General features: G+C 44.8%; 2 protein-coding genes across 4 annotated transcripts; one reads left to right on the forward strand and one right to left on the reverse strand.

The window, feature by feature from the left end:
* The first annotated feature begins 633 nt into the window (after nucleotides 1–633).
* Nucleotides 634–6,080, forward strand: NUBP1 (NUBP iron-sulfur cluster assembly factor 1, cytosolic). Of its 2 annotated transcripts, XM_063414887.1 has the most exons (11): nucleotides 634–680; nucleotides 760–861; nucleotides 1,507–1,643; nucleotides 1,843–1,911; nucleotides 2,439–2,471; nucleotides 3,346–3,436; nucleotides 3,604–3,758; nucleotides 4,199–4,309; nucleotides 4,431–4,533; nucleotides 5,227–5,310; nucleotides 5,886–6,080. In XM_063414887.1, exons 1-11 carry the CDS (start codon nucleotides 653–655, stop codon nucleotides 5,936–5,938), a joined length of 966 nt encoding a protein of 321 aa, XP_063270957.1. In that variant the 5' UTR covers nucleotides 634–652; the 3' UTR covers nucleotides 5,939–6,080. The 2 variants fall into 2 exon arrangements, with proteins under 2 accessions (XP_063270957.1, XP_063270958.1); XM_063414888.1 differs by lacking the exon at nucleotides 1,843–1,911.
* Nucleotides 6,081–6,623: 543 nt separating this feature from the next.
* TVP23A (trans-golgi network vesicle protein 23 homolog A) lies at nucleotides 6,624–26,217 on the reverse strand. 2 transcript variants are annotated; one of them, XM_063414889.1, is made up of 8 exons: nucleotides 25,994–26,217; nucleotides 16,256–16,604; nucleotides 16,092–16,171; nucleotides 11,954–12,098; nucleotides 10,934–11,023; nucleotides 9,153–9,278; nucleotides 7,428–7,557; nucleotides 6,624–7,036 (listed from the first exon to the last, which is right to left on the reverse strand). In XM_063414889.1, exons 2-8 carry the CDS (start codon nucleotides 16,262–16,264, stop codon nucleotides 6,975–6,977), a joined length of 642 nt encoding a protein of 213 aa, XP_063270959.1. In that variant the 5' UTR covers nucleotides 16,265–16,604; nucleotides 25,994–26,217; the 3' UTR covers nucleotides 6,624–6,974. The 2 variants fall into 2 exon arrangements, with proteins under 2 accessions (XP_063270959.1, XP_063270960.1); XM_063414890.1 differs by having other exon boundaries at nucleotides 12,062–12,098; nucleotides 25,994–26,216.
* Nucleotides 26,218–26,802: the final 585 nt, after the last annotated feature.

Raw genomic sequence — 26,802 nt, forward strand, 5'->3', positions numbered from 1 at the left:
CCGGGACAGAGCCCGCGGGGATCAGCGGAGCGCCCGGGACAGAGCCCGCGGGGGATCAGCGGAGCGCCCGGGACAGAGCCCGCGGGGATCAGCGGAGCGCCCGGGACAGAGCCCGCCGGGGATCAGCGGAGCGCCCGGGACAGAGCCCGCGGGGATCAGCGGAGCGCCCGGGACAGAGCCCGCGGGGATCAGCGGAGCGCCCGGGACAGAGCCCGCCGGGGATCAGCGGAGCGCCCGGGACAGAGCCCGCCGGGGATCAGCGGAGTGCCCGGGACAGAGCCCGCGGGGATCAGCGGAGCGCCCGGGACAGAGCCCGCGGGGATCAGCGGAGCGCCCGGTGCAGAGCTCCCGCCGCTGCCACGGGGCTCTCGCTGGTGTCACCGGGGCTGTCCCCTCGTTGGTGTCCCCGGGTCCCTCGCTGGTGTCCCCGGGTCCCTCCTGGTGTCCCCGGTCCCTCGTTAGTGTCCCCGGGTCCCTCACTGGTGTCCCCGGGTCCCTCACTGTTGTCACCAGGGCTCTCGTTGTGTCCCCGGTCCCTCGTTGGTGTCCCCGGGTCACTCGAGCCCTCAGCGGCAGCGCCCCCTGGCGGCAGCGGTTGGGCACGGCGGGCCCGCAGCCCCGCCCCCGGCGGCGCCGGAAGTGACGCAGCGCTATGGCGGAGGCGGCGGGCGCACCGGAGGGTGAGCGGCGGGGCCGGACGGGGCGGGACGGGCCCCCCGCCCGCGGCACTCGCGGCCCAGCTCTCGCTGTCCCTTGCAGAGTGCCCCGGGACCGGCAGCGCCCAGGCGGGCAGGGCGGCCGCCTGCCAGGGATGCCCCAACCAGGGGCTGTGCGCGGCCGGCGCGGCCGGGCCGGACCCGGGTGAGTGCAGCGGCCGTGAGGGGAGCGGCTCGGGAGCGCGATGCTGGCCAAGGGGGCGCGCGGTGCGCGGTGCCAGCGCGGTGCCGGCTCGGGGCGCGGTGCGGGCCCGGTGCGCGGTGCCGGCTCGGGGCGCGGTGCCGGCTCGGGGCGCGGTGCGGGCTCGGGGCTGGGTGCGGGCTCGGGGCGCGGTGCCGGCTCGGGGCGCGGTGCGGGCCCGGTGCGCGGTGCCGGCTCGGGGCGCGGTGCCGGCTCGGGGCTCGGTGCCGGCTCGGGGCGCGGTGCGGGCTCGGGGCGCGGTGCCGGCCAGGGGGGCGCGGTGCCGGCTCGGGGCTGGGTGCCGGCTCGGGGCTCGGTGCGGGCTCGGGGCGCGGTGCCGGCTCGGGGCTCGGTGCGGGCTCGGGGCGCGGTGCCGGCTCGGTGCGCGGTGCGGGCTCGGGGCGCGGTGCCGGCTCGGGGCTCGGTGCGGGCTCGGGGCGCGGTGCCGGCTCGGTGCGCGGTGCGGGCTCGGGGCGCGGTGCCGGCTCGGGGCTGGGTGCCGGCTCGGGGCGCGGTGCGGGCTCGGGGCTGGGTGCGGGCTCGGGGCTGGGTGCCGGCTCGGGGCGCGGTGCGCAGTGCGGGCGCGCTGACTGCGCGGTGTCTCCGCAGCGGAGGCGGCGGAGCTGCGGGCGCGGCTCCGGGCCGTGCGGCACACGGTGCTGGTGCTGTCCGGCAAGGGCGGCGTGGGCAAGAGCACCTTCAGCGCCCTGCTGGCGCACGGGCTGGCGGCGGACGAGAACAAGCAGGTGGGCAGAGGGGACAGGACGGGCGGCGGGGCCAGGGCCGAGCTCCTGCGGGCAGGGACCGATCGTGTGCCCTGCTCGTTAAACTTTGCCTTTCCTGGATGAGCCCTGCTGGAGTGATTTCATTGCATGAGATCGCCTTTAGAGACAGCCCTGTGCCACCTTATTTCCAGTGGGGCAGGTTGGCTGGTTTGTTTTCTAGGTCGCTCTGCTGGACATAGATATCTGTGGGCCGTCGATTCCTAAAATAATGGGTCTAGAAGGAGAACAGGTAAGTGAATGCTCAAACATCTTGTTTAAGGGTTTTTTTCCCTCGGTTTTTCATTAGCATATTCATTTTTTTTGGATGTAGAGCATCTAAAAGGAGTGCATAATGGGAAATGTGGGGCAGTGGGTAGAGAAATGAAGTGAGATGGAGAAGTTCAGCATAATATATTTTGCAAAAGAGTCATCTGCTTTCAGGATGCAGTTCTGCAAATGAGCTTTCATTGCATATCAGCCACATAATGCTGACAACTTGAAACTTGAGTGGTATTAGCATCATGCACTTTATCAGCCCTTAAATATTTCTTACAAATACATAAAGTAATGAGTAAACTTGCATAAGGGTTGAACAGTTATTTTTCATTTGTTAGTGGAGATCTGGTGCTCCTGCCTTTTTACCTCAGCTGCCCCACTGAAGCAGGATTGTTCCTGCAGGCAGGAGAGCTCTTTGCCCAGGTTTTTCTTATGCTCATGCTTTATGTAATATCTGTATTTATTGCTATTGCAACTTTTGTGTGTCGCTTTAATTTTCAGGTTCATCAGAGTGGATCTGGATGGTCTCCAGTGGTGAGTTTATTTCAGAGAGTCCATTGGGTGTGTTTGGGTTGGGCAGCATCTTCTACAGTGAAAAATGAGTGAGGGAGGAGCAGGGGGTACTCTTGTCAATTCTTCTTATAATGACTTAAATATCCAGATTATGTAGAATTGTGTAGATTCTACAGATTGTGTAGAATCTACAGATATAGGACATGGAATCTGCAGAGTCTACACATCCAGATTCTACAGATCTATATAACCTATATCCATGTTCTAGATAATATCTAGAGAATTCTATAGAATATATATCCAGATTTTATAGAATATAGAGCTAGAAAATCAAGATGCATATCTATAGGATCAGGATATAGACTATGTACATCATAGTGTTAAATTTCTTAGTAACACTGTATTTCTAGAATTGTTTTGTTGTGTTTACTGGCTTTGCTATATGGGCAATAAATATAAGTTACTCAGGTTTGTTATTTTGGGGTACTGTGCAGCTGGAGTGTGTCATCTTTTCTGTGACAGCCAAGAAGTATCTTGCACCCAAGAAAAACCTTTCTAATCTTTAGAATATGCAGAGGTTTTGCAGTAGTGTTGGTTGTCTAAAGATCCCCTGTAGTGTGCATGCTGTTAGAAAGGCAGCTGGTGCTGAGAGGGAAAGCTGCTTTTATCCTTACATTGTGTCCAGCAATTCCATAAACCACTGTAACAATATCATTTTCAAGTGTAGTTGGTGAGTGTTGCACAAGATGCAGTTTTTAATGCCCTTTGATAAAAGATAAAGTTCTCTGCCTTTATTTCATTAATGTCTTCTCCCTCACCTGCTTTTTTCTATAAAATAGGGGTTCAGAGTTGATTTCTCTACTCTCCCTTCACTGTTTCTCTACTTCTCTTTCAGTATGTTGAAGAAAACCTAGGTGTCATGTCGGTGGGGTTCTTGCTTAGTAGTCCTGATGATGCTGTCATCTGGAGAGGACCAAAAAAGAATGGTATGTATTGAGTGTTTCCAACAGTAATTTACATACTTGAAAGGCTTCAAGTGTGGAAATACCATGAGCTTGTTTAGTAGTGTAGACAGGGTAATTAGCTAAGACCCTGAAATTCAAAATACAGGAAGATTCCTTTTTCTCTTCCACATCCTTCTCCTTTGCTCTAGGGCTGATCAAGCAGTTTCTGCGTGATGTGGACTGGGGTGAAGTGGATTACCTGATCGTGGACACGCCCCCGGGAACATCAGATGAGCACCTGTCCATCGTGCAGTACCTCAGTGCCACCCACATCGACGGCGCCGTCATCGTCACCACGCCCCAGGTAGGAGCAGAATTCCACCATGGCAGGGAAAGGCAGTCCCTGGATTACAGGCTGTTGATCTCACTGAAATCTAAGGGTACACAATCTCAGGGAAATGACTTTGTTGTGTTGCCCCTGCAGCTGGCTGGCCTGTGGGTTAGGTGGGTGTCTCAGTGAAATGACATGTGAAAAAGTTGCATTTAAAGAAAATATGAGGTGAACATAAGAGATAAAACATAAATATGGGTGAATCTTGATTATGGTCAGATTTCAAAACAGAACCACATCCAGTAGGACTGAAGTGTTGTACCTGCTCTGTTGATAGAGCTCACAGCACAGGTTTGTGTTCCTAAAAAATACTAAGGCAGCAGTAGTGATTCATTATAAAGTTCCCAGGAGGTAACTGAATGGATTCAATGAAACATTAGAGGTGAAACACCAGTGTTTGCTAATATTTGCAGGAGGTGTCACTTCAGGACGTTCGGAAGGAGATCAGCTTCTGCCGCAAGGTGAAGCTGCCCATCATAGGCGTGGTGGAGAACATGAGCGGCTTTGTGTGTCCCAAGTGTAAGGTAGGGCTGGCTCTGTATTACAGTGCTCTTTCCTTGGCATTGCGTGGATATCAAATGTGCTCCAAAAATTCCTTATTCTCTGAATTGCAGTGGTTTAACTCTGATTTTCATCTTGTCCCAGAATGAATCTCAGATCTTTCCCCCAACTACTGGTGGTGCGGAGAAGATGTGCCAGAACTTGAATGTTTCCCTCCTGGGTAAAGTGCCTCTGGATCCACAGATAGGTAAAGTCACTTATTGCACTGCACTTCAAGCAAGTTGTTCCTCCTGTATCAATGTTACTGATGTTACTGCTGGAAAACCCTGATGTGAGCACTGATGTCTGTTAACACTTCTAGAATTGGGTTTTTTTAATCAAAAGTCACAGGAACTATGACATAGTTTGGTGTGGAATGAGTGAAGTGCTGGGGTAATTTCCTTAACCTTTCCTTAATCAGTTAAGATTACATGCTGCATCTTTTCAGCTGTGTCATCATATTTGAAATACATCTCTTTCCAGGTGTAGTCACCTGGAAATGCAGACTGAATGAAATCATAACCACTTCAAAGAAGAATGTTTTGTAGATGTTAAGCATTAAAAGCAGTGCTTTAACCTCACCATTACTGCCAGTGCCCAAATTCTCCTGTGGGTCATGAGGAGGTGTGGTTCTTTGCCCACTAGCTGTTACCAATTAATACCTGAATTAATGACATCAAGGAACAGCTCAGTACTCCCAACTGAAGGTTTCTGCTAGTACTGTTCCTCTGTCAAACTGTACACTGTATTTCCAGTCATGTTACTGACTTCAGGGCTTCCTAAAAGGAATAGATGCATATGACTGTTTGAAAAGGTATAACTGGAACAGGATAAAGGCTAAAAAAAGAGAAGCTCATCTTTTCCTGTTGCTTTGTTTCTTGTTTTCTCTCTATCCTCCAAGGAAAAAGTTGTGACAGAGGCCAGTCTTTCTTGGCTGAAGCACCCGAGTCTCCAGCTACGTTATCTTACAGGAATATCATTCAAAGTGAGTCTGAGAATCACTGTGCACATAAGCCCCCTCTGTTCCGAGCACTGCTGCAACATACAAAGGTGTTAAACAGGCTTGTGTTACTGTGCACTAATAACAAAATCAGGAGAGGTGCACAGCAGTTCTGAAAGTAACAGATGCAAAGACCGTGTTAGCTTCTGGGCATGGCTTCTGACTGGCTGCTAAAGCGATACCGAAACTGTCTCTGCTAACGGGTGTCAGTGTCTGACTGCAGGGAAGTCAGACTCTGGTTTTCAGACATGGGCTGTCCTTGTGCTCAGGGAAACCTTCTGAGGCTCTCCAGCAGCTGTGGGAGGGGTGCTCCCATAACCCAGTGGGAGGAAGCTGACTGACCAACGCCTCCACTTCTAAGTGCAGTTACACAAAACCCCCTGGCAAAAACTCCCTCAACAGCTGTGCTGTGCTGGTTAAAAATAATCCTAAAGCCACGTTCAGTGTAAGGAGGGACCAGCTTCAGATATCTGTACCCTCAGGGGGCAGAGGCAGCAACAACGAACTCCTGATGTATAACTGAAATAGTATTTATATTACTTTTTCTCCCGTCTTTGCAGGGATTCAGGAATACTGTGAACAACAGCATTTGGAAGAAGAAAAGATAATGTAATCTGGAAATGGAACAAAAATGTAGTTCGTCTTTAATTATAGAAAAGTAACTTATGCCTTGATTTATTAAAGGAATGTATTCTTTTTGTATATTGCAAATAAATTCTTAATATAAAGGCCTTTTGTTTTTTCCAAAAGTTCAAGATTCTTGTAGTTCTTCCCTCACTAGAAAGCTGTGAAAGTGAGTCTGCATCTGGACTATGAAGTGCATTCTGCCTCGATAACCTGGCTGTGAAGGTAGCAGAGGTGAGAATACAACACACATTCAGGAGGTTGAATATAAAATCTGCTGGGTTGACACTGGGCCATGTGCAGCTGCCTTTGTCCTGCCTGCTGCAGAAGAGTGAGCTGTAATGCCAGTTCTCTCTCCCTGAGAAACATCGTTTAAGTGTCTTCTTTCAGTGGAAAAGATCTGTATCTAGAGTGAAAGCCAGAGTAGTATTATAGTACAAGTGCACTGCTTTGTTTATTTTTTACAGGTATCAAAACAAGGCTAATTTAACTATACATAACTGCCAGCTTCACACAAGTAGTGGGTGAACTGTTTCATGACTTTTGTTTTCTTCTATTTGACCCTAAGCTTGAACATTAAAAAATAAACATTCAGTATTTTTATTAACTAAGAGGCCCTTTGGGATTGTCATTTGAAAGCTCTGAAAAATCAGTATTGTGTACAAGAGGGCAAGGCAGTTTGATTTGGTTTATTGTTGTTCTAAAGTTAAACAAATTAGCATTGTCTTTTCATTACATGTAATTTCTGGTTAAGATAATCCAACAGTTGGAGGTTAGCTGACAACTTTTCTGAAAGCAGTGTGCTCCTTGTAAACCTTGAGCACCATCTGTGCTCACACAATTTTTGGTGAAGCTTTTAAGTAACAAAGGCTTTAAACCTTCCAGGATCTAAAGACTCAAACACAAATGACTTTATTTCATGCAGGCATAATCTTAGAAGAGCTTTATCTAAATATCCTCCCATGAAGAAGAACTTTCAGGAATGACTTTTTTTACTGCTCATCCTTTAGCTCTTCCTTGTTTGGTTACCTAGTGCCTGTCTTCCCACGTTCTTCAGTGCCACCTTCTGAAATTCTCCTGCTGGGTCCTGTTGAGGGGACAGAGCATACACGGCTGTGAGCATAACCTGGGACAAGGATCTCTCACAAAAGCAGGGGGCTGCCAGCTGCAAGCCCGAGGGTTGAGGATGGCTCCTCCAGCTGTGCTTAAGCAGAGGCATTAGGATTACAGGAACTCCAAGGATTTAACTTGGGGACATTCTTCTGGAGCTTGGAAGCAGCTGAGTTGTGGAGCTCAGCAGGCTTCCAAACATGGAGCAAAGTGGCCTGGAGCTATGGCTCCTCCATGTGACACTGCCAGAGAGGCTTGGGGAGAACCAGGATCCCCCTGGACTCACTGCAGGAGCTGAGAGCTGGGAAGAGCCAGCCCCAGGAGGGAGGGGGCCTGTGCTGCCCCAGGGGCTGAAGCTCAGTACTCACTCTTGGGAACATCTGCGGCGCCAAACAACCTTGAGGTTACTCTGCTGATGGTTTTTTGTCCCCCTAACTTGCAGTGGATGTAGCCATATAAATTAGCAGTCTGGAGGGAGATCCCAGCAATCACCAGAGCCTGTGGACAAAGAAGAGTTCAGCAGGGACAAATCCATGGCTACGCACTGACTGTAGGACATACATGTGTGTGTACACACTATCCAGATGGGACATTCCTTCCAATAATAAATGGCCTCCAAAGACATCCAGTCATGTCAAACACAATAGTTCCTTTCTACAAAATACCTCTTTTCATCAAAACACCAATATCAGTTTTCTCATTCTGGATCTTGAAAAATTTCATTACTTTCCTAAAAGCACTTACTGAAAAAAGGACCTACTCAACAGATCCCAGAAACGTTTCACCTTTTTTTAAACCCCATTTGTATCTATAAGTTTCACACCCACACACATGGCACATCTGCAGGCCTGTTTAGCTGACAAACACCTTATTATAAACAAATAGTATCTGTAGTTTACAGACTTACAAAGAGCATCCATGGATAGATTCCCTATTTAGCATTGACAGGCAGTGAAATAATCAGCTCCTTTTGTGGTACTTCAGGTTTAGCAGCAGGTGGAGCCAATCTGACTAATGCAGTAACTTATAAAAATATTTCTCTTAGCCTTCACAACCCAGTTTCCCAGAAGTGATTTTTACTTTTGTTGGTGTAACTTGCCTTTTGCAAGCACCTGGGCAACCTAACTCCTGTGCCAGCTGGAGTTCTGTCTCCAGCAGCTCTTGGCTTAGCAAACAATCTCTGCTTTTAAAAAATAAAGGTGGAGCCATGAACAAAGAATGCTGGTTTGATTTTAACTATTGCTTGTTTAGGGGCACCAGCAAGCAGTTAATGATTTGCAATTGATTCATGCCCATAGCTGAATTTCTTGTTTAACTGAAGAAGAATATGCAATCTTGGCTGTTACTGGTTATGTAGCTACACATGTTGGAGGTGCTTTTTATCTTTTCAAACTGAATTAAGAAATGGTACTGAGCATGGCTGGGAACTTGACAGAATGAATAATACAGCAATTAGCCAAGCACTTAATTTTTACAGGGGAAAATGTGAAGATTTCATAGACAAAAATATCTTAACATAAGGTAATATATGGGGTAAATTTCCTCTGGTATTTAGAAAAAAGAGCTGTGATTTTCTTAAGTAGATAGCTTATAAGTAGAGCAATTATAAAATACTTACTAATAGCTCAATTTATAAAGGTTTTATGAGCTAATGATGTCAGTTCTTTCAAAAGGGAATGGTACCAGAGATCTAAAATCCTTACTTTTAGAAGTACATTTAAGTTCTCAGGAGACCTAAAAACCTGAAAATCAACATCACTGGTTCATTTTTTGTCCTCTTGCATTAGTTAAATTTGGCTGAAATGTGTTGGGGCAGAGTAAGTTGCTACAGTTAAACAGAAGCCCATAATTTTGCCCACCACTTGAGGTTCTCTAGAGGAAGGAGCTGACATCTGATAACCCAGTAGAAGTGCAGCTAAAAATTACTAATCAATTCCAGAGTGCCTTGACTGCAGAAAACTCCTCGGGATTCTTTGAAGTTGCTGGTGGAATTTTTGTACTGCTGGAAGATTTGGTTCAAAACTAAATCTGAAATTTGGTTCAAAATTTGGTTCTCCCTCTACCAAAATTGTTTTCAGCACCCCCTGACTCACCAGCCATTTCAGCTTCAAGGAGAACAAGGTGCTAAAGAAAAACATTGTCCAAATCACTGGGCAGATGATGAGACTGAGCCAAAAGATTCGGGCTTCAGCTTCAGTTGAGGCAGCTATTGTAGGCATCTGGAAGAAAAAATTGAGACTATTGGTCAAAAAGTCAAAACCCACAATGATTGACAAATGAACAGAGGAGGAAGATTTCATTTATCATGTACAGAGAAGAAGGTAACTGAGAAGTAGCTCATGCCCAGTTTCCTTCCTGATGCCTTACTGTACACGGCAGCATTTTCATCCATAGGATTTATTAGTTGGTTCTAGTTCAGACTGGAATTCTCACAGAAGTGCATATTTCTATACATTTCCCTAAAAGATGCAGTATCTTGGCTTAATTTGTATCTTGCATGAAGCTTATTTGCCTATTATATAAACTATTATGTATTCCTATTATATAAATACTTGGGTTTTGCTTCTGAACTCTGCTGACATTCCATGAATTAAGAACCGTGGCTTTGAAAGCACCTCGTGCATCACGCTGGAGTTGGGCACACCGTAACTGCAGGAGGCAGCCTTGAGCCCTGTGCTCTGTCTGTTCTTCAGGGAGAGCAGAAACTTGAGAGCAGGCTGCAAAGCCCTGCTTACAGATTTCTGCACAACAGCACAGCTCACGTCTCTATCTACACTGAAGGGCTCACCCCTCATCACACTTAGCAAAGAACAAAAAATCTCCCTAAAGTAAGAGTACTGTTCAGAAGGTTCTGATCTTTCCAAAATTCAAAATCTCACTCCAGCCCCCAGACCACTGGATGACTTCTAGGGCCAACTTCTGAAACAGAAGCATCACAACTGGAAAAGAAAACCCTCTGGACTCTTCCATTCTGAAAAATTCTCTTAAATTTTAGTTAATTTTCAGTACACTGAAATTTCCATGTATTCTTTCCCGCAGGGTTTCCTCTAGTCTGTCTTCAGGCCTCCCTTAGACTCACAGGAAGCACATGGATTTGTGTTCCGCAGCCGAGGCTGCAGAGGGCACTGCAGAGGGCACTGCGGCCCCGCACACCGGGACAGCCCGGGACAGCGCCGGGACAGCCCGGGACAGCCCCGGGACAGCCCGGCCGGGCTGGGAACGCAGCTGGAGGGCTCCAAAGAATGTCCGGGGAGCAGCACCTCGGCGCTGCCCTGCCAGGCTCAGCGGGGCTGCGGAGAGAATGTCAGCAAGTGGAAGCAAGCCCTGGGTCAGTGATGCCAAATGCCGTTGTGTAGTGCTTTATTTCCACCCCCTCAGTGTGTTTGGGGGGCACTGACAGTGTCAGAGTGCTCTGCGATCCTGGTTCTCTTTCCTGCCATATTCCATGAACAGGAATAAAATACTAACTTCAAAATACTAAATCTGAACTATTCAGCATTGCTTTCCATGTAGATCTTCCCTGAAGAGGATTTTGTGTTCGGATTATCTATGGAAAGATGTGTTTATTACAAGATATTCTCACTAGAAAACAAAACTACCAGAAACATTTCACACCTATAGCACCACGCTGTTAATATTTATTCTGCTGATCCATATGCTGACAATGTTGTGAGACCTGTTTTGCCCTGAATGCTTCCAGGATGTGACAAACCAGTGTTTGCACCTGAATACTGACATTGTTTTCTATAGAAGCTGGATAAAAAGTAACTGTTACAAAGGTGCTCTATTTGTTACTTTATTTGACTTGGTATCAGCTTTACACATTTCCTATGGATTCTGTTTGCCATGTGCCTGCTTCTATTAATATATTTACCCTTTTTGCTTCAAACACCCAGTGGCTTTTTCCATCTTCATCAATCTGGTTCCACCAACGCAAACCAACCAAGAGTCTTCCTGTCACATTCTAGTGATGAAACCATTATTTGCATTAATCAGTAGCACAAGTCACTTGTCAGTATAACAGTTAAAAATAGAAAAAAATTTAAAAGGCATGTTCAAAAGTCATCTTCTTTTATCTAATATTAAAATTACTTCTAAAAGCTGTTCCAGCTTGAGTACAACAGCCATTAACAATGGGTGAAGTTACAAATTTAGAGGCCTCTTCTCTTTCAATATCATAATTAGCACAAGAGCACTTATTTAGACAAGAAATTTTAGGTTGTATCTTTTTTAAGTCAGTCAAGCACCCAACAAACAAATTTCCTCAGTAAAAGAGGAATACTGAGAAAAAAAACACACTGAAAAATGGGAGGTTACTGACACGCAAGTAAGCTGTGTAGGATCAGTGAAACAAACCAAGAGTGTATTTCTGCACCTGCATGAACACCAGAAGCTTTCAGAACACTGGAGATGCACCAATGCTCCCTTCTACAAAACAAAAGCCTTGCTTTGTTTTGCTCCCCATGTGGAGCCCCAGATCCTGGCTGGCCTGCCCCACCTGCCTGCACGGCTTTAGGGCTCTCAGAGTCCTCTGCAGCCCTCTGGGGTCTGGGCACAGGCTGCAGATCTGGATATCCCCAGGCCTCCATCACTGAAAGTCAGCATTACTTTAATTTTTAAATCTATTTTTTAAGGGGGAAAGCATACTAACAAATCTACCTATGGCAAAGCAATTTTCTTACCATATTAGTAGACTGCAGTGATCAGCCACAGAAAACATGGTGCTAAATAACTAACATATGTGAACAGCTTCATAAATGGGCTAGACATTTAATAAATTAACAAAATGCAATGCTTTTGTCACTTCTGTCATTATACACATTTCGATTTTTTTGTTTTAATTAATGACAAACAAAATACTTTCCAAGGTAATTACTATTGAGGGTCATCTTACCTTGACAGACCAAAAGTCAAAGGATAGAAGGAGGAGAATAGTGACAAAACAGGCAACAAAGCTGTTGCTGAACCAGTCACAGAACAAGTAGGTAACAATAGCACTCACTCGGAAAAACAAGTGGAAAAAGGTGGCCAGTGGGTGCCTAGAAAAGAGAAAACACAGAGAATATATGAGGTATGGGGCAGGAGGGAATGTTACAGTACTTGCTGACATTGTAGCACAACGCAGCTATTTCAAGTTTATAATGGCATTTTGGTTTGCAGCTGCTATTATTTCAATGTTGGTGGGTATCTTCATTATCAAAGCAATTTGATAATGGTATTTTCAATAGCCAAGCTTCAGTCTAATGCTAAAAAATGAATGTGGTGTTCCTGACAAAACTTTCTCAAAGACAGAACAAAATACGGAGCCTTTCACCAGATTCTTTGGTAATCTGTGAAGGAGTTTAGTGGTTTTGTGCACCCCAGTACCATAAAATCCTCACTTCATGAAATGAATCAGCATTGCAAAGCACAGAAGAATTGAGAGAGCTCTTATGCTTTTCAGAACAGTTTTGAAAACAAAATATGAGCTCTAAAACTAAAAAAAAAACCTGTAGCTGCTTGCTCTGAGACAAAATGGACTTTCATATTTAATGTCTAAATCCAAACAATTCCTTTTAGACAGGCAGAATGGTTTGGGAATCTAACAGTTGTTCTGAATTATTGCTTATTAATTTCACTAGTATTTATGCTTTACTCATTGAACAAAATTTTGTCTGTAACAAAATAGACATTTCAGTGAAAGATGTAACTATGTGACATGGAATATTGGCCTGCACAGTAGGATGGGGAGGCTGAAGAATGCTCTAATGAGCACAGTACAATGTTCAGGGTAATATGCCAAGTAAAAATGTTACTCTGTGCAATTGCTTGTGTTAATTAGTTATAAGTGAGAATTAACTACAGGCTCTTGCAGTTAAGTAACTTCTTCCTTGCAGCTTAAGAGACTAAAATATCTGAGTAAGATACTTAAATCAACAATTGTCTCATTAAGCTCCTCTGTGAACAATTAACTGTAAAACAGCCAATTAACAAAAGTATGGGCTAGGGCATAATCAACTATTAAATGTCATTCTATTATTGTGTTTAATAAAATGGGACATAAAATATATATACAATTGCTTTATTTAAACTTAAATTACAGCTACATAATAACCATTACACCTTAAATAACTACTATAGTTTAAACATCCTTGTTGTTATATTATTACTCTGTAGCTGTTTAACTGTTCTGGTGTTTCTCTGATGGCAATACTGTGCTTGTAGTACTGCATGCATGACTGGAGAGGGATGAATGATGCACACGTGTCGTTTATATTTACTCCTGGTCATGACCACGTGAACTTCAAACTTTCCAAAAACTCCTTCTGACTTAGAACTGAACAGACATTTTGGGCAAAGGGGCTTTTTCTGCCACAAGCAGCCAGGTGGGTGGAGGGGATGTTGTGAACTGGCTGAAACTGGCAGTGCCTGGCTGCTCCCAGCCTTGGTCTTGGTCAAGAAGATGAGAATCAATTATGGAAGTGGTACCCTTGTGTCCAGAGCAGCTTTCACAGACCACAACCCCAGCGCACACCAGGGCTGCCTGAGCTTTTCTAATGATCAGTGCTTCAAATGTGGCAGTAACTTTGGAGGAGACATGTTTCATTTTGGAAGGCAGATTCAGCAGTATTACTGGATTACAACAGGATTACTGTTTGGATGCTGAATTTGTTCCAATAGCAAACACTGAAGGGTATTTACAAAAAAAAAAAAAAAACAAAACCACCCGAGCAAGAAGGTCTCAATTATTACAGTGCTGAGCACTTACTGGGACTATGGAAAGGAAAAAGGAAACTGCACCTCTGCCCTGGCTCAGCTTGGCATTGCTCCTGAAAGCACAGCAATTCTCTTGCTTGGCCTTCTTGTTTTCCTGTTGCACCTGAACATCCATGGGATGTAGAACTGGAGCCTCAAGGCTCAGTGATTGCCATTTGCCTTGTTACAATAACCTCTGTTCAGTTTGTGAGCATGATGCCTGTCAGGACAGGAATGAGCTGTAATCAATTTAGTTGCATCCCATGTTAAAGAATCAAATTTGGGTCATATTGGCAATTGATAGATGGGAAGACTGTTTTGGTGATCAGAATTTGATTTTACTCAGGCTTTCCAAAAGCTTATATACCATTTCAGAAATGTTAAAAAATTTCAATACAATAATCAGGTTAAAGACAATACAGACAACTCATATATTTTACATCTTTTGCTTGCAGAAGTCTTGACTGAATCTTCTCTCTTCCTGTAAGCAGGTTTAATCTCATCTTCTGTTTCCTGACTGATTTGTAAAAGAAGCAATCACACACTCCTGATTTCCAGATCCAAAGTTCTGCTACTGCAATGAACTTACCTTTTTCCAGTTTCTTAGGAAAGTAGCCACTAACCTTTTGCTTTTAAGGAGCCCTTTTGCACATACCTCAGAGAATCACAAAAGCACAATTTGTCACAGCCTATGTAAATTCTGACCAAGTTCAAGATATATAAAACTGGAATAACATTAAAGACAAATGATTGGAACATGTTTTTATGCCCTCTAATAAGGTAACAAATTTTTGCAGCACCTAGGTGAGTTGCAGGCTCATTTGCACAAGATTCTTCAGAAATATAAAAACAAACGTGTGGTACCAGTGTAAGCAGTTTCATTTCTGCATTCTATAGCCGACATCAATATGACATCATCTTTTAATATTGTCTTGAGGCCCAGAAAGAAGAGCTGTCTCTAGAGAAACCAGTGTCTACACAAAGTGGATCACAGAACAGTACAGTTTGCTGGTGCTTTACCTGTGCTGTATTACTGAGCAGCATGAATCAGGAATCTCTGAGATCTCCAGAGTGAAGTGCCTGGTGCTGTGACTTCCTACAATCATTCCAGGCTGGTTTCACTTCATGCTACGTCTAGTCTGGTCCCTCAGACAGAATCTTTGGCTCATGTGTTCAAGGTACTTCTAAGCTGTATTTCCCAGCTTAGCTGAACCCTTTAGGCTACGTTCTTCAAGAATACACCAAAATATAAACCTGACTCAAGAAGTGACAAAGTCCAAAGAAGTGCAAAGGCAGAAATGCTTCACTAGACACTAGGAAAACATGTAAAGCTACAGGATTGCTTTTTATCTCAGATAATGTGGTATCAGATTTAACATCTATTGTATTTCTCTGTTTACATCTAGAAGAAATAGTACTGTAATGGACCAGAACAAACTGGGGCAAGGCAGAAGAAAGCAATCTAAATCAAAGGTGATTATATACATTATTGATCAGTGCATGCCCAATTCCTTTTGACATAAAACTCTTCCTTTCACAATCTTTGATTGGAGATTCTTCAAAAGCCACTGACTGAACAGCTCTGGCACCTGGAACTTCTGTGCAGCAAGAGCTGCAGAGTGACACCTCTGGTGAGGAACCCAAGGGTAGAATGCTCAGCCTGACATATGAGATGGGTTAATGGGCAGGGTTTTCTCAGCTAATGTCTACAAGTATAAGATATTTTATATTCCACACAGCATCACACCCCACAGTAGGAAATCAAAAAGCAGATAAGCAGACACTGAACTCTTCTCTGTGGTCACCAGTGGCAGGACCTGAGAAAATGGCCTGAAGCTGTGTCAGGGCAGATTTAGGTTGGGTATTTGGGAAAGGCTCTTCCTCCACAGAGTGGCTGGGAGTTGACAGTTTTATTGCAGCTATCTGGCTGTTCAGGGGTGCACTGCAGTGGCCCAGCACTGCTGCACAGTGGGCTTTGCTGGAGCTGAGAGTTGTCTCCGCTGCTCCAGCTCTGACTAAAGCACTGTTTGCTGGGGCTTTGGGATGTTGGGCTGTCAGGTTTTCATTTCCAGTGACCGGGGGATGCCGGGGTGCAGCGGGGCTCGGCCTCGCCTGCTCAGCCCGGGCATCTCCCGGACAGAGGCCCCCCGGCCTCCCCGGGCAGCCTGTTCCAGCGCTTGACCACCCTCCTTGTCAAGAAATGGGAATGAAGTGTTTAAATGGAGTTTTCTGTACACGGGAACAGCCAGGGCGGCCCGGGCCGTGGCGCCGCGATGCTGCGGCCTCCGCGCCGTTACCTGATCCGCGCTTTGCGCAGCGCCAGCTCCTCCTCGCTGCCGAAATCCAGGGACACATCCTCGGTGTCGTCCACCAGAGCCTGCGGCGGGAGCCCGTCAGCGCGCAGGGCCCGGGGGAGCCGCGCCCCGCCCGCCGCGCCCGCCGCCCCTACCGCCGCCCCTACCTGCTTCATCCCGGCCGCGGCTGCGGCCCCGGGAGAAGGGGCCGGGCTCCGGCCCGGCCTGCGCCGCTGCAGCGGGGCTGCCCCTCGCCACAGCCCGCGGCGGCTGCGCCTCGCCGGGCACCGCCCGGGAGACCCCGCGGACCGCCGCTCCTCCCCCGGCCCTGGAGCGGGGCTGCCTGTGGCCGCCCCCGCCGGGGCCGCAGCGGCCGGGCGGGCTTTGGCGGCATGAGGGGCCCCGGGAGCCCCGGCCGGAGCCCCCGGCCCTCAGCGCCGGCTGCTGTCCGCCCCGCGGGCTCGCACACGCTGCGGCCGGGTCAGGGCCGCTGGGGTCTCAGGCTGAATACACACCCTGAAAGGGAAAAGGAGCGGAGGGACAGGTGAACGTAGGTGTACAAATATGAGGCACACCTGCGCTTGGCGCACACGCAGAGCCCGGCGCTGTCCTTGCTGCAGCGGCCCTGTGCCTGTGCGGCACAGCCCCGGGGCGGGCGGCAGCGCCGCAGCGCTGTGGAGGTGCCGTGGGGCCCTGCAGACAGCACGGCCCCTCAGAGCGGGGAGGGCACTCGGCGTGCTCAGCTGCAGGAGAGGAGACTGAGGAACACCTCAGTGTGGTCTTCAGCATCCTCACAAGGGGAAGTAGACGGGCAGACACTGACCTCTTCTTTGTGGTCACCAGTGGCAGGACCTGAGAAAATGGTCTGAAGTTGTGTCAGGGCAGATTTAAGTCGGGTATTTGGAAAAGGTTCTTCCTGCATAGAGTGGTTGGGCACTGAACAGGCTCCCCAGGGCACTGGTCACAACTCCGAGCCTGACAGAGCTCAAGAAGTGTTTGGACAGGGCTCTCAGGGTGTGACACTCGGGCTGTCCTGTGCAGGGCCAAGAGTCAGACTCAATGATTCTTGTGGGTCCCTTCTAACTCAGGATATTCTGAGTCCACAATAATATTTTTTGTGCCTCAATTTAAAATGTAGGTGGATTATGCAGCAGAATTAAAGAAGTGAAACAAGACAAGCTTAGGATAGGGGTAAGGGTTTCACAATAATGGGGGAAAAAAGTCTGGACAGCTTAGTATGAAGTGGAGAGTCAAGGAAGATCTAATTAATCACAACCACGTGCAGATCTGGCTAGCTACTAGCATTAAATAAATCTGCAAAATAATAACTTCCTAGTTTTTTTCTAAAACATCTAACTAAACCAGATTGTTGAGTAAGTACAGAAGCTACTGAGGTGAACTTTTCAAAAATATCAACTGGAAAGCAGCTTTGTGCAGGACTTCCTGGAGCAAAGCAATACCTAATAGGTAAGAAAAACTGATAAACTGTTCTTATAGGATTATAACTGTAAGGGAGGAAAGGTATTGTTAATAGCTAATGATGTTAATATTTCAGTTGTCATATTTTGGCCTTTTGGTAGTGTTAAAACAACTTGTACAGTGTGCCATTAATGTGGTAGGCAAGGACACAGGCGCCGCGGAAGATTTCGGAATGTAACGGGAAAGCAGATAGGGCTCTTCCTCCCCCTCATCCACAGCCTTGTCCATAGAGATAAGCAAAAAAAGTCCCTCTGAAGTATGCAACTCCCCTCTAACTTCAGTAAATTTCCATTCCCCTTTACTAACTACTAAGACCCACCATCCCTTTGTGACGTAGCAAAACCCCTTCAAGTATTTAGCCCAAAGATACAAGCTAATAAATCGCCATTTTAACCATCCACCATACTAGTGTCAGTGTTTGTCTATAGCCCAAAAAGCTAAAACAAAGCTCAGCTGCCGTACTGTCCTTTAATACCAAGTCACCAGCCTTCTACCTAAAAGCAACACCATTAAGTACAGTAAATTGCCACCAAAAAAAAGAATAGGCACCTATGATTTGATGGGATGGCTCACAATAACCTACAATATCAAAATACTGAAGTGGGTTTTCATTCTCCAATGAGATATAAAGAGATAGCTGTCTTTGAGAGCTCTCATGAGCTACAATTAAATAATATCAAATAATTATAATAAATAATTATGTGCATACCTGAGGCTGACCTCAACTTCATTTCCTGTATCAACATGCACTTCTGCTTCCAAGCCATGAATTAACAGCAACTCAAACAGAGGCAGCTTGTGACTCGGAAGCAGCTCCTGAGCTCAGTGACAGGAGCCTTCAGCAGTGCAGGGAGGCCTCGCATCCTCCTGGCTGCCAGGTCATCCACCCCAGCTCCTGCAGCAGCTCCTGCTGCGCCTCTCAGGGCAGTCCTGCCAGCAAATCTGATTGTTTGGATTCAGTAGTGCTGTAATGTTGCTGTATTGTCCAAGCCATTGCCTTTTCATTCTAAGGCACCAGAAAATAACTGTGTCCTGTGTCCCTTATCACATAAAACAGCTCCTCTGTGGGAGAGGGGACAATTAGCCTGTCACAGCATTAGGTGTCTGAGTTACTACTCTGCTGCTAACTGATTTCATGGGTGATGAAATAACTGGAAAAGAAGCAGAACCTGTGGTTTGTGTTTTGATTTTAAAACAGATAAATGTTTCTTTAGTTCTCCCTCCTTCCAGTGCCCATCTCCACTGGCTCACTGTAGGGATTATCTGTTTTCCTAACAAACTCTATTGGATAATCCCACAGGAAACTGTCACTGTACCATGCAAATGGTTTTGGTAAATTCTCTAAGAAGCTATATAAAATTGGGATGTGGGATTATTCAAGATATTGTATAGCTCATCATTTTCTTTTAGAGCAAATTGAGAGCTAGAAAGAATCCTTGGTCTCTAGAGCAATCATTGGTGAAATTAATTTCTCTGGGGTTTGCTGGGAAAGAATTCTTCCTTGTTTTAAAGTTAATGCGTGCAAGTGAAACCTCATTAGAAGCTTCTAGTATTTTTTAGGATTTTACAGAACAAACTGTCCTATTTTCAACACTTTTTCTGAGTTGTAACTTAACTACAAATTATTTGAACATTGGAAACAGGAGCAACACCCTAAAGTGTTGTTTGCTTCAGTCAAATACTGCTTCAACAGCCCCAGATGAAGAGATCATTACACTGAATTTATGAATGGTGGTTTGGTTTTCAGGTTATTGCACAGGAAAACCTAGACCATTTATGAAATATGTTAAGATTTCACTTAATTGCTGACTGAAGTATAGAGCATAAAATAGTTCAAAAATACATCACATGCTGCTGTGTCCTTGCCATTACCTTACAGGGAATTCCCTCTCCACAATAAATAGTGGCATTTCCATTGTAGAGCACTATCAGAGGCTCAATATGAGTATCTAAAAAATCTCTTCCGTTCTCTGTTTCAACAGTAGAGCCTGCTCTAAGATTAATATCCTGTATTAGTCACACAATTACTGAGAAGTCAGCTGATTTCTGTTTCTCCTTGGAACACTCCCATGAATCTTGCATAGACTTAGCAGACTTCCTCTGTAAACTGCCTAAGGATGGTTTTGCTCTGATTTAGGCATTTCAGTGTGTTTGCAGCTGAGTATTCAATTCCTCTGAATATTGGAAAATATTGTTAATCTGGTAATAACTCTTACCTCACTTTCATTCATCAGAGATACTCTTAAAAGGTTTGTTGGAGTTTCAATAAAATGTTTATATTTGGGTGTGATAGGGCAAATCAGAGAAGGTACTAAATAAATAAATTTCTAATAGCATTACTTTGTAATTAATTTGTCAAAGGCGATTTCCTGCTTTGGCCCAGAACTGATTGCAATAGATTTTTTTGGCTGCACATGCATGAATTGCTGTAACTGCAGCCCAGTATTAACAGAGAATGGGCTCAGGATAGTTTCTTTTAGCTGGGGGATATATAACAATACACTCTCAGTAGAGATCAAGTTCTGCCATCAGTAGGAAATGGGTAACAGAAAGATATGTCAAAGCTGAGGAAGTTTGGGCCCTAAATATAAATGGGCATTTTAAAAAAAGTATTGATCCTTCATTTAGTTGTGCCCAGAAAGGTGAAAAATAATTGTTGAGTATGTGAAGAAATGAGTATAAATTCCCATTATTGCACAGTAACTTGTTTTAATTCTAAGAAGTGCAGTGGCAGCTGCATTCCTTTCAGTTAGGGAAAAACCGAGGAAACATTACATATTTTATTAAATACCTTATTTTTTCCTCTGCAATCCCTGTGTGGCTTTAAGGCCTTATTTAACTCATGCTGTAGGAATCTCTAGTACAGTCACGCAGGAAACAAAAGGCTCTGAAATTATTAATGAATTTACTTCAGTACCATTTTCCTGCTTGGACTGGGCAGTGGTCACTTAGAAACATCCAAAACAAGGGCACACCAAGGCCAGGTCATCAGCCCTCTTCCAGCCTGGGGTGCATTCCCAACATTTGGATGCAGATTTTTCAGTGTATTTAGCTTTATGTATCTCTTGGTATGTTCAAAGCTTCAGTCACTCTCCGGTGCAATTCTTGGTGTTTGTTAATTTTGAAATCATCTCTCATTTCTCAGATTGGGAACTCCAAAAATAAGGAACTTGGGCTGTCAAAGTTTGGTTTAAGCACCTTCATAGATCTGCTGCAGTAAGCAGAGCTTACCCCTGAGCCCTGGGATCCATTTCCCAGAGTGGAAGTGATTTTATCAGAAGTGCTTGGAGGTGCTTGGAGTCCCTTCCCTTCTTTGCTACATGAACTTAAAATGCCTGTACACTCACACACAAATATCAATAGCTGTCCTGCCTTAAGCCTCTATAGTCTTACTGAGAAAAAAATCTTAACCTATTAAATAAAAACCCTAATGGCTATCAAACAGTTGAGAAGCTTAGTACAAAAGAGGTTGACATGAAAAATTGAGAACTGTTTCTTCTACTGGTTTATCTGCAGAAATAAAACTTAAATTTGCTTATGAAAGCTATAACTTGCTTATTCATTAGATTTTTTTACATGTTTCCTTTTTCTTTTTTCCCCCCTGACTGCTACACAGCCTTGCTTAGCTCCCTGAGAAACTTGGACAGTTCTTCAGCCACTTTCACTGGCAAGTTCTACTTCATCTTTTGTTGTGGAGGCTGTGGTTGAGCAGTTCCTGCCATACTTGCTGGCACTTGTTTTTCTTACTTGTTTTAAATTGGTGTCAGGGAGGTGGCAAAGGCAATTCCTTTATCAGAAAAAAATACAAAGACAACATAGACAAAACACAAAGTAAGAAAGGGTTTCTAATCTGGTGATGCAATGAAATGAAAAACCTGTACCTACCATTCTTAATTCTGTGAATTTTTCTGTGAACCTGTGAATTTTTTTGAAGCAGCCTGTGGTCCCTACTTTTATAGCATTATTGTTTAATAGTATCTTTCCTAATTTATTAATTCTTCTTTTTCTAGTTCACCAAATAGCTTCAGCTTCCTAGTATTCCTTGTGTTGAGACATGGAGAACTTGAGGGGATTTCTGAGGTATTAAAATTCACAAAATTCGTATTTTTGTGTAGGTTTGAGTGGTACAAAGAAAAAGGGGTGCTTCAGATTGGTCTGCAGGCCCCTAGATCCCCCAGATAAGCTGTAGGGACTTTGAGTGCTTTGGATGGGGTCTGACACATTGACTGATTATTCCTTACAGGATGCACCAGGTGCTGCTGGATGTACTCTGTGGAGTGTACAGCTCTCCTACAGGCAGGAGACAAATCTTTTGGCAAAACTGAAAGCAAGGTTCGTGTCTGTGGCCTGTGAGCCCCTTTTACAACCAAGGCCATGATTTAAGAGACCACAGTTTCCTCTATGGCCTGAAAGGTGACAAGCCTCAACCTTCCAGCCTCGGAGAGAAGGAAGTTCCAGGCTCTGCTGGATGTCTCCACAGCTATTCCCATGAAAACTTCTCCCTGACTTCCCAAGTGGTGGGTGTTTCTCCTGTGACTGGGCCTGAATTCACAAGGCAAAAATCTCTAAATAATCACCAATTAAAAATACTGAAATAAAGCTTGGACAAAGGGCAAGAACCCAGACCTGTTGGTTTCTCAGAGAATGCACTGACTTTCTGATTTTCATCCTTCATGCAGGGCAGAGCAGCTTCAGCAGAAGGGTGTGAGGGCTCCCCTTCTGCAGGGCAGAGCAGCCCAGAGACCACATTGCAGAACCACACTGCAGAATAGACCTGAAGCTCCTGAAGAGGAAGGTGCTGTGACCTTGCTGTGATACCACAATCACTGTGTGCAACTACAAGAACATCACAGCTGCTGGAATGGGGGTCATGATAAGTGCTCCTTCATTCAACTGACTGATGGACTGAAAGCTTTTGTGTCTGGTGTGTGTTTTAGTTGACAAAGATCAGAAATGATCTAGGGAAGCCCCTAAAATATGTGGTTTATGCAACTGTCAGTTTATTATTTTTGGCCAGTTTTTTTGATTCAGTCTGAAACTTGACAAAGGCTGTGGTTTTTTGCACGCATGCTTTTCCTTGTTAGCTGGAGTTTGCATTTGTGTGCTGTTTCCCATTCTTGTTCTATTTTATTCACTGTAAAGGAAATTACAGGGGGTTTATGTCACATGCTCCAGTGTACCAATGTATTGGACTACTTGTATGAATTGCAGTGGTGGTGAAAGGAGAGATACTAATTTCTTTTTTCTTCTTTTTTTTCTTCTAATTTTTGCTCTTAGCTACAGATAAATGAGAAGTCCTTCTGTCAACAAGATGAATACTGTTGTGCACTGCCTGTCCCAAAACTCCTGCTAAGGGATCTGTGCATTTGTAGTGTTCACAGACTACTTGAAAACCAAGGGGAGGCATAAGAGGTTTTCTCAATGTCTTCTCCATCTCCAGGCCAGGCAGCTGCCAGCTGCTGGTGGAAATGCATGCTCAGAGCCCCAGGACCTGTGGGACTGGCTGTGAGGGGATCCACTAATGGGAGAATGGTGGACTTCTTGAGGAGAAAGAGCTCCACTCCATAGGATAGTTCCCTCCAAAGCAGACAAGTAAGTGAGCAAACAGCTTGTGGTACATCATCATGATTGCTACTTAAACATGAGAAAAGCAGATTTTCTGCAAGTGTTTCAACCCTTAAGTAATTTCCACCTGCAAATGTTCCCAGGCAGTGTTCATCATGACCAGGAGATTATAGGCTTTTCAACCCAAACACAGAATTCTTTCCTCTGTTATGTCAAGATTGGAGACTGAAATAAAAAGCAAGATGGACTTGAATGGGTGTTAAGATATACAGATTTCAAGTTTGTTCCTGTTTTACTTTTCCCATGTCTTCTAAGTATTCCTGAAGAGTTTTCCAACAAGATCTGCAAGATCCTAACTTGGGAGGAAGCCTAGTTTCTATAGAGCTGTCCCTGGCTTTTGCTGGGCTACAGACAAACCAAGCAATAACGTGCCAAAACACTCTGCCTTTGAACCCAAAGCTGATTATCTTGTAACTGAGGCCAAAATAAGGGAAAGGGGACTAGAGAGGCTTAAGCTTTAAAAACTTTGTTCAAGTTCTTCTGCTGCTGCAGTCCTAATTTGCAATAATATAATGTGATTTCTATTTCTGGTTTTGTTTTTGCATTTGTAGAAAAAAAAATTTTCTTACTCTCTTGACACCAGATAAAATCTACCAAGGTTCATGACACAACCAAATGCTGTGTGCTGAAGGATATAATGTGGCCTACATTGGTACACTTTCATCTACCTCACTGCCTCTGGGAAAAATAGTAACATTAATTACCGACATTTTACTAATATTATTTGGGTTCCAAAATTAGCTGTAGACTTTGCACAGCACCGTATTTACTTAGAAGTGATACTTCCCCTCAATGCAGAGAAATCAAAAGCACAAGTTCTCCTTTTCAACTCACTTTCCTCTTTATAACGTGTCACAGCACAAACAATGTGTGTGAAAAAGAGAACTAAGTCAGGCCATGCATTTTTACTGTTTGGTACTTCTTATGTAGCTATTGCTTAGCACTTTCCATAGCTAAGGCATGTCTTTTCTTTTGGATCTTGAGAACACTACCATGGCAATCCCTAAGAGAGATACAGCTGTGATGAAACATCTGTTATCTACAAAAGCTGTATGTGAGTTAAAGAGAATCCATAGAGCAGGAGGGGAAGTCACGCAGTAAAGCAAAGTAGTGAACTGCTGATGCCTATATATTGTACAGCTTGAATCATTGTAATCAGAAAATAGGGAAATTAGTTAAATAGACTTTCCAGTCTATGAGAAATTGCTCAACCAGCAGTATCTCAAAGATCTTCACCCTGGATAGAAGGAATCCCAGACAAAAATTCTGCTGTGGAAACCAATTTTTGGCCAGAGAGGTCAAAGACAGTTTCCTGACTGGAAAACAGATACAGAGCCAAGGAATTTTCAAGGAAGCACAGTTCCTTGTTCTTAATTTTAGACTCTATCATTACAAAAAAGTTACTGAAAATTTGTCATACAACAGTTAAACATCAAGGTAAAAAACATGTAGGTAAACAATTGTACCAAAATAGCAGCAACAGAAATTTATCAGAGGGATTAAACTGCTGCAGATTTTTAAGATTGCCTATACGATGGATTTGAGTTTGGCCTAATAAAAGTAATGGGATATAAATATTGAAGGCTAAAACAATACAAAATTAGTTATATAATAGTGCCATAAGTTTTACACAAGTAATTGGTTAGGTTAGTAGGTTTGTAAAACTGACACTTGCCTATAAACAGTTACAAAGTTAGGGGTACAAATTATTCTAAAAAATAAGATATTATTTATTGTATTTGTGGTCCATCAATATACTTAAACTGTTTTGATGTCAAGTCTAATTTTAATTTAAATTTGGCAAAGAAAAATAATTGTACTTGAATCACTAAATAGCTATACTAAAAAATTCACAATAAAATTACCTTGTTAAAACTATGAAGTAAAAAGCAAATACCTGGTAAAGTTCACAGTGGAGTTTCATATAGTAATTACAGCTAAGTCTCAAATAACTACTACAGATAAGATTCAAGGTTTGTCTTTAATGTGTGCAAAAGAACGTGAAATTTATGACTTAGCCAATCACTTCCAGTGAATTATGCAATCTTGCTGTGTTACCAATATGTACAAAGACACCACATCCACACAAACACCTTTGAATCCTTCCAGTAAGGATCCTGTTAAAAGTCACAACTCACAGGTTAAATTTTAACAGTTTCAGTGAGTCCATAGTGTCAGTCAGTATTTTGATGCCCTATAGCACATCATGTTGGCCGGTGCCAGCGGGGGCCACACCCTCTGCGGCAGCAGCAGCAGTCACAGCCACAGCTCCTGGCTGTGGGGACAGAGGGGACAGAGATCTGGTTCTGGTTCAGGGTCTGCAGGTCCAGGGTCAGAGGGGTATCTCCATCACTGTCATTCAGCCAGCAGCAAATGCCCCCATGGATCACGAGGGGCCCCTCTCTCTCTTACTTGTACAGAGGGATGCAATCTCTCCAGGTCATAAAGAACTCTGAGGCTTCGCTGCAAAGGGAAGGCAGGAGGCATCCCCTTTAGCATCGGAGTTTTTTTGGGCTTTTAGGGCCTCAAAAATCACCCAGCAGGAGGGGAGCATTTCTGCAACAGTTTTGTTCCCCTTCGTTGCACGCTCCTACAGTTCCACTCCCACCTTGTCCCACAAATCTGTTGTAAAGACTGTGGACTCGGTAACTCCCGGTAACTTAACTGCTGTCCATCTCAACAGAGTTTTTAAGTCATGTGAAGATAAGGATTTGCCATACTGTTGTAAAAGATTTGTCATAAGCTCAAAAATGTCTCTTTCCTGAGCAGACATCCCTTGCCCATCTTCCCCTGCAGCTCACCTCCTTTCCAGAGGGATTTCATGGTTGCCAGCTGGCTCCCCCGTCCTCTCCGGGCGCTTGGTCCTGCAGGGCTCCCCGACAGCCGCTCAGCTGGGCGGCCAAAGCTCTCCTCACACAAGGGCACCAATTGTTGGGTGATTGAAGAGATGGGACCCCATGGTTTGCTGCATGAATCCAGTTTTTACTGAACACACTGCTGGTTTATAGACCTCTCAAGCATAAGCTAAAACAATAATAACCATATCTGTGTTTCTTAGTAACATTGCTTGACTGTGGGCTAGTACACACTTGTACAGGCCTGTGCTGTCTTGCACACAAACATACATCCACACACCCTCATCTTTTCCTCCTTCAGGGTCTTGCCTCCACTTCTCAGGGCTTGTAGCCCTCCAGCACATTTATTTCTGTAATGACTTCTGCAGTACTTTGAGTCCTGCTTCTTAGCTGTATTCCCTGTCAATGTCTCTCAGTGTGAGACAGCCTGAAGAGGCTGATGTTCTGCAGCACAGATCAGGCCCCATGTCTGTGAACACTGGCAAGAGATCAGCTGCTCCCAGGAAGGAAACAGCTTTGTCTCTTCAAGTGAGAATGTTCCCTAGAACCTTGTAGAAATGGATCTCCTCTGCAAAGAGAAATTTCTTATGCAGGTCAGCAGCTGCTTTGCTCATAGGAGCTGCTGCCTTGTGCTGAAGCCATTTCTTACTGGCAGCTTATTAAAATCTTGCCTTACTGAAGCAGGGAGTCTGGATGTCATTGTGTTCATCAAATTCTATTTCCTTTCCCCTTCAGATTATGGTGGAATTTTTCTT

The sequence above is a fragment of the Prinia subflava genome, chromosome 17 (assembly GCF_021018805.1).
Source record: "Prinia subflava isolate CZ2003 ecotype Zambia chromosome 17, Cam_Psub_1.2, whole genome shotgun sequence".
Taxonomy (NCBI): Eukaryota; Metazoa; Chordata; class Aves; order Passeriformes; family Cisticolidae; genus Prinia; species Prinia subflava.

Coding starts and splice junctions, on each gene's coding strand:
- NUBP1 (XM_063414887.1), top strand. CDS start 653: ATGGCGGAGGCGGCGGGCGCACCGGAGG. Junction 1,912..2,438: donor TGGGTCTAGAAGGAGAACAG/GTAAGTGAATGC, acceptor TTTAATTTTCAG/GTTCATCAGAGTGGATCTGG. Junction 4,310..4,430: donor TTGTGTGTCCCAAGTGTAAG/GTAGGGCTGGCT, acceptor ATCTTGTCCCAG/AATGAATCTCAGATCTTTCC.
- TVP23A (XM_063414889.1), bottom strand. Junction 11,024..11,953: donor TTGACTTTTGGTCTGTCAAG/GTAAGATGACCC, acceptor TTTCATCACTAG/AATGTGACAGGAAGACTCTT. Junction 7,037..7,427: donor CGCCGCAGATGTTCCCAAGA/GTGAGTACTGAG, acceptor TCCCCTCAACAG/GACCCAGCAGGAGAATTTCA.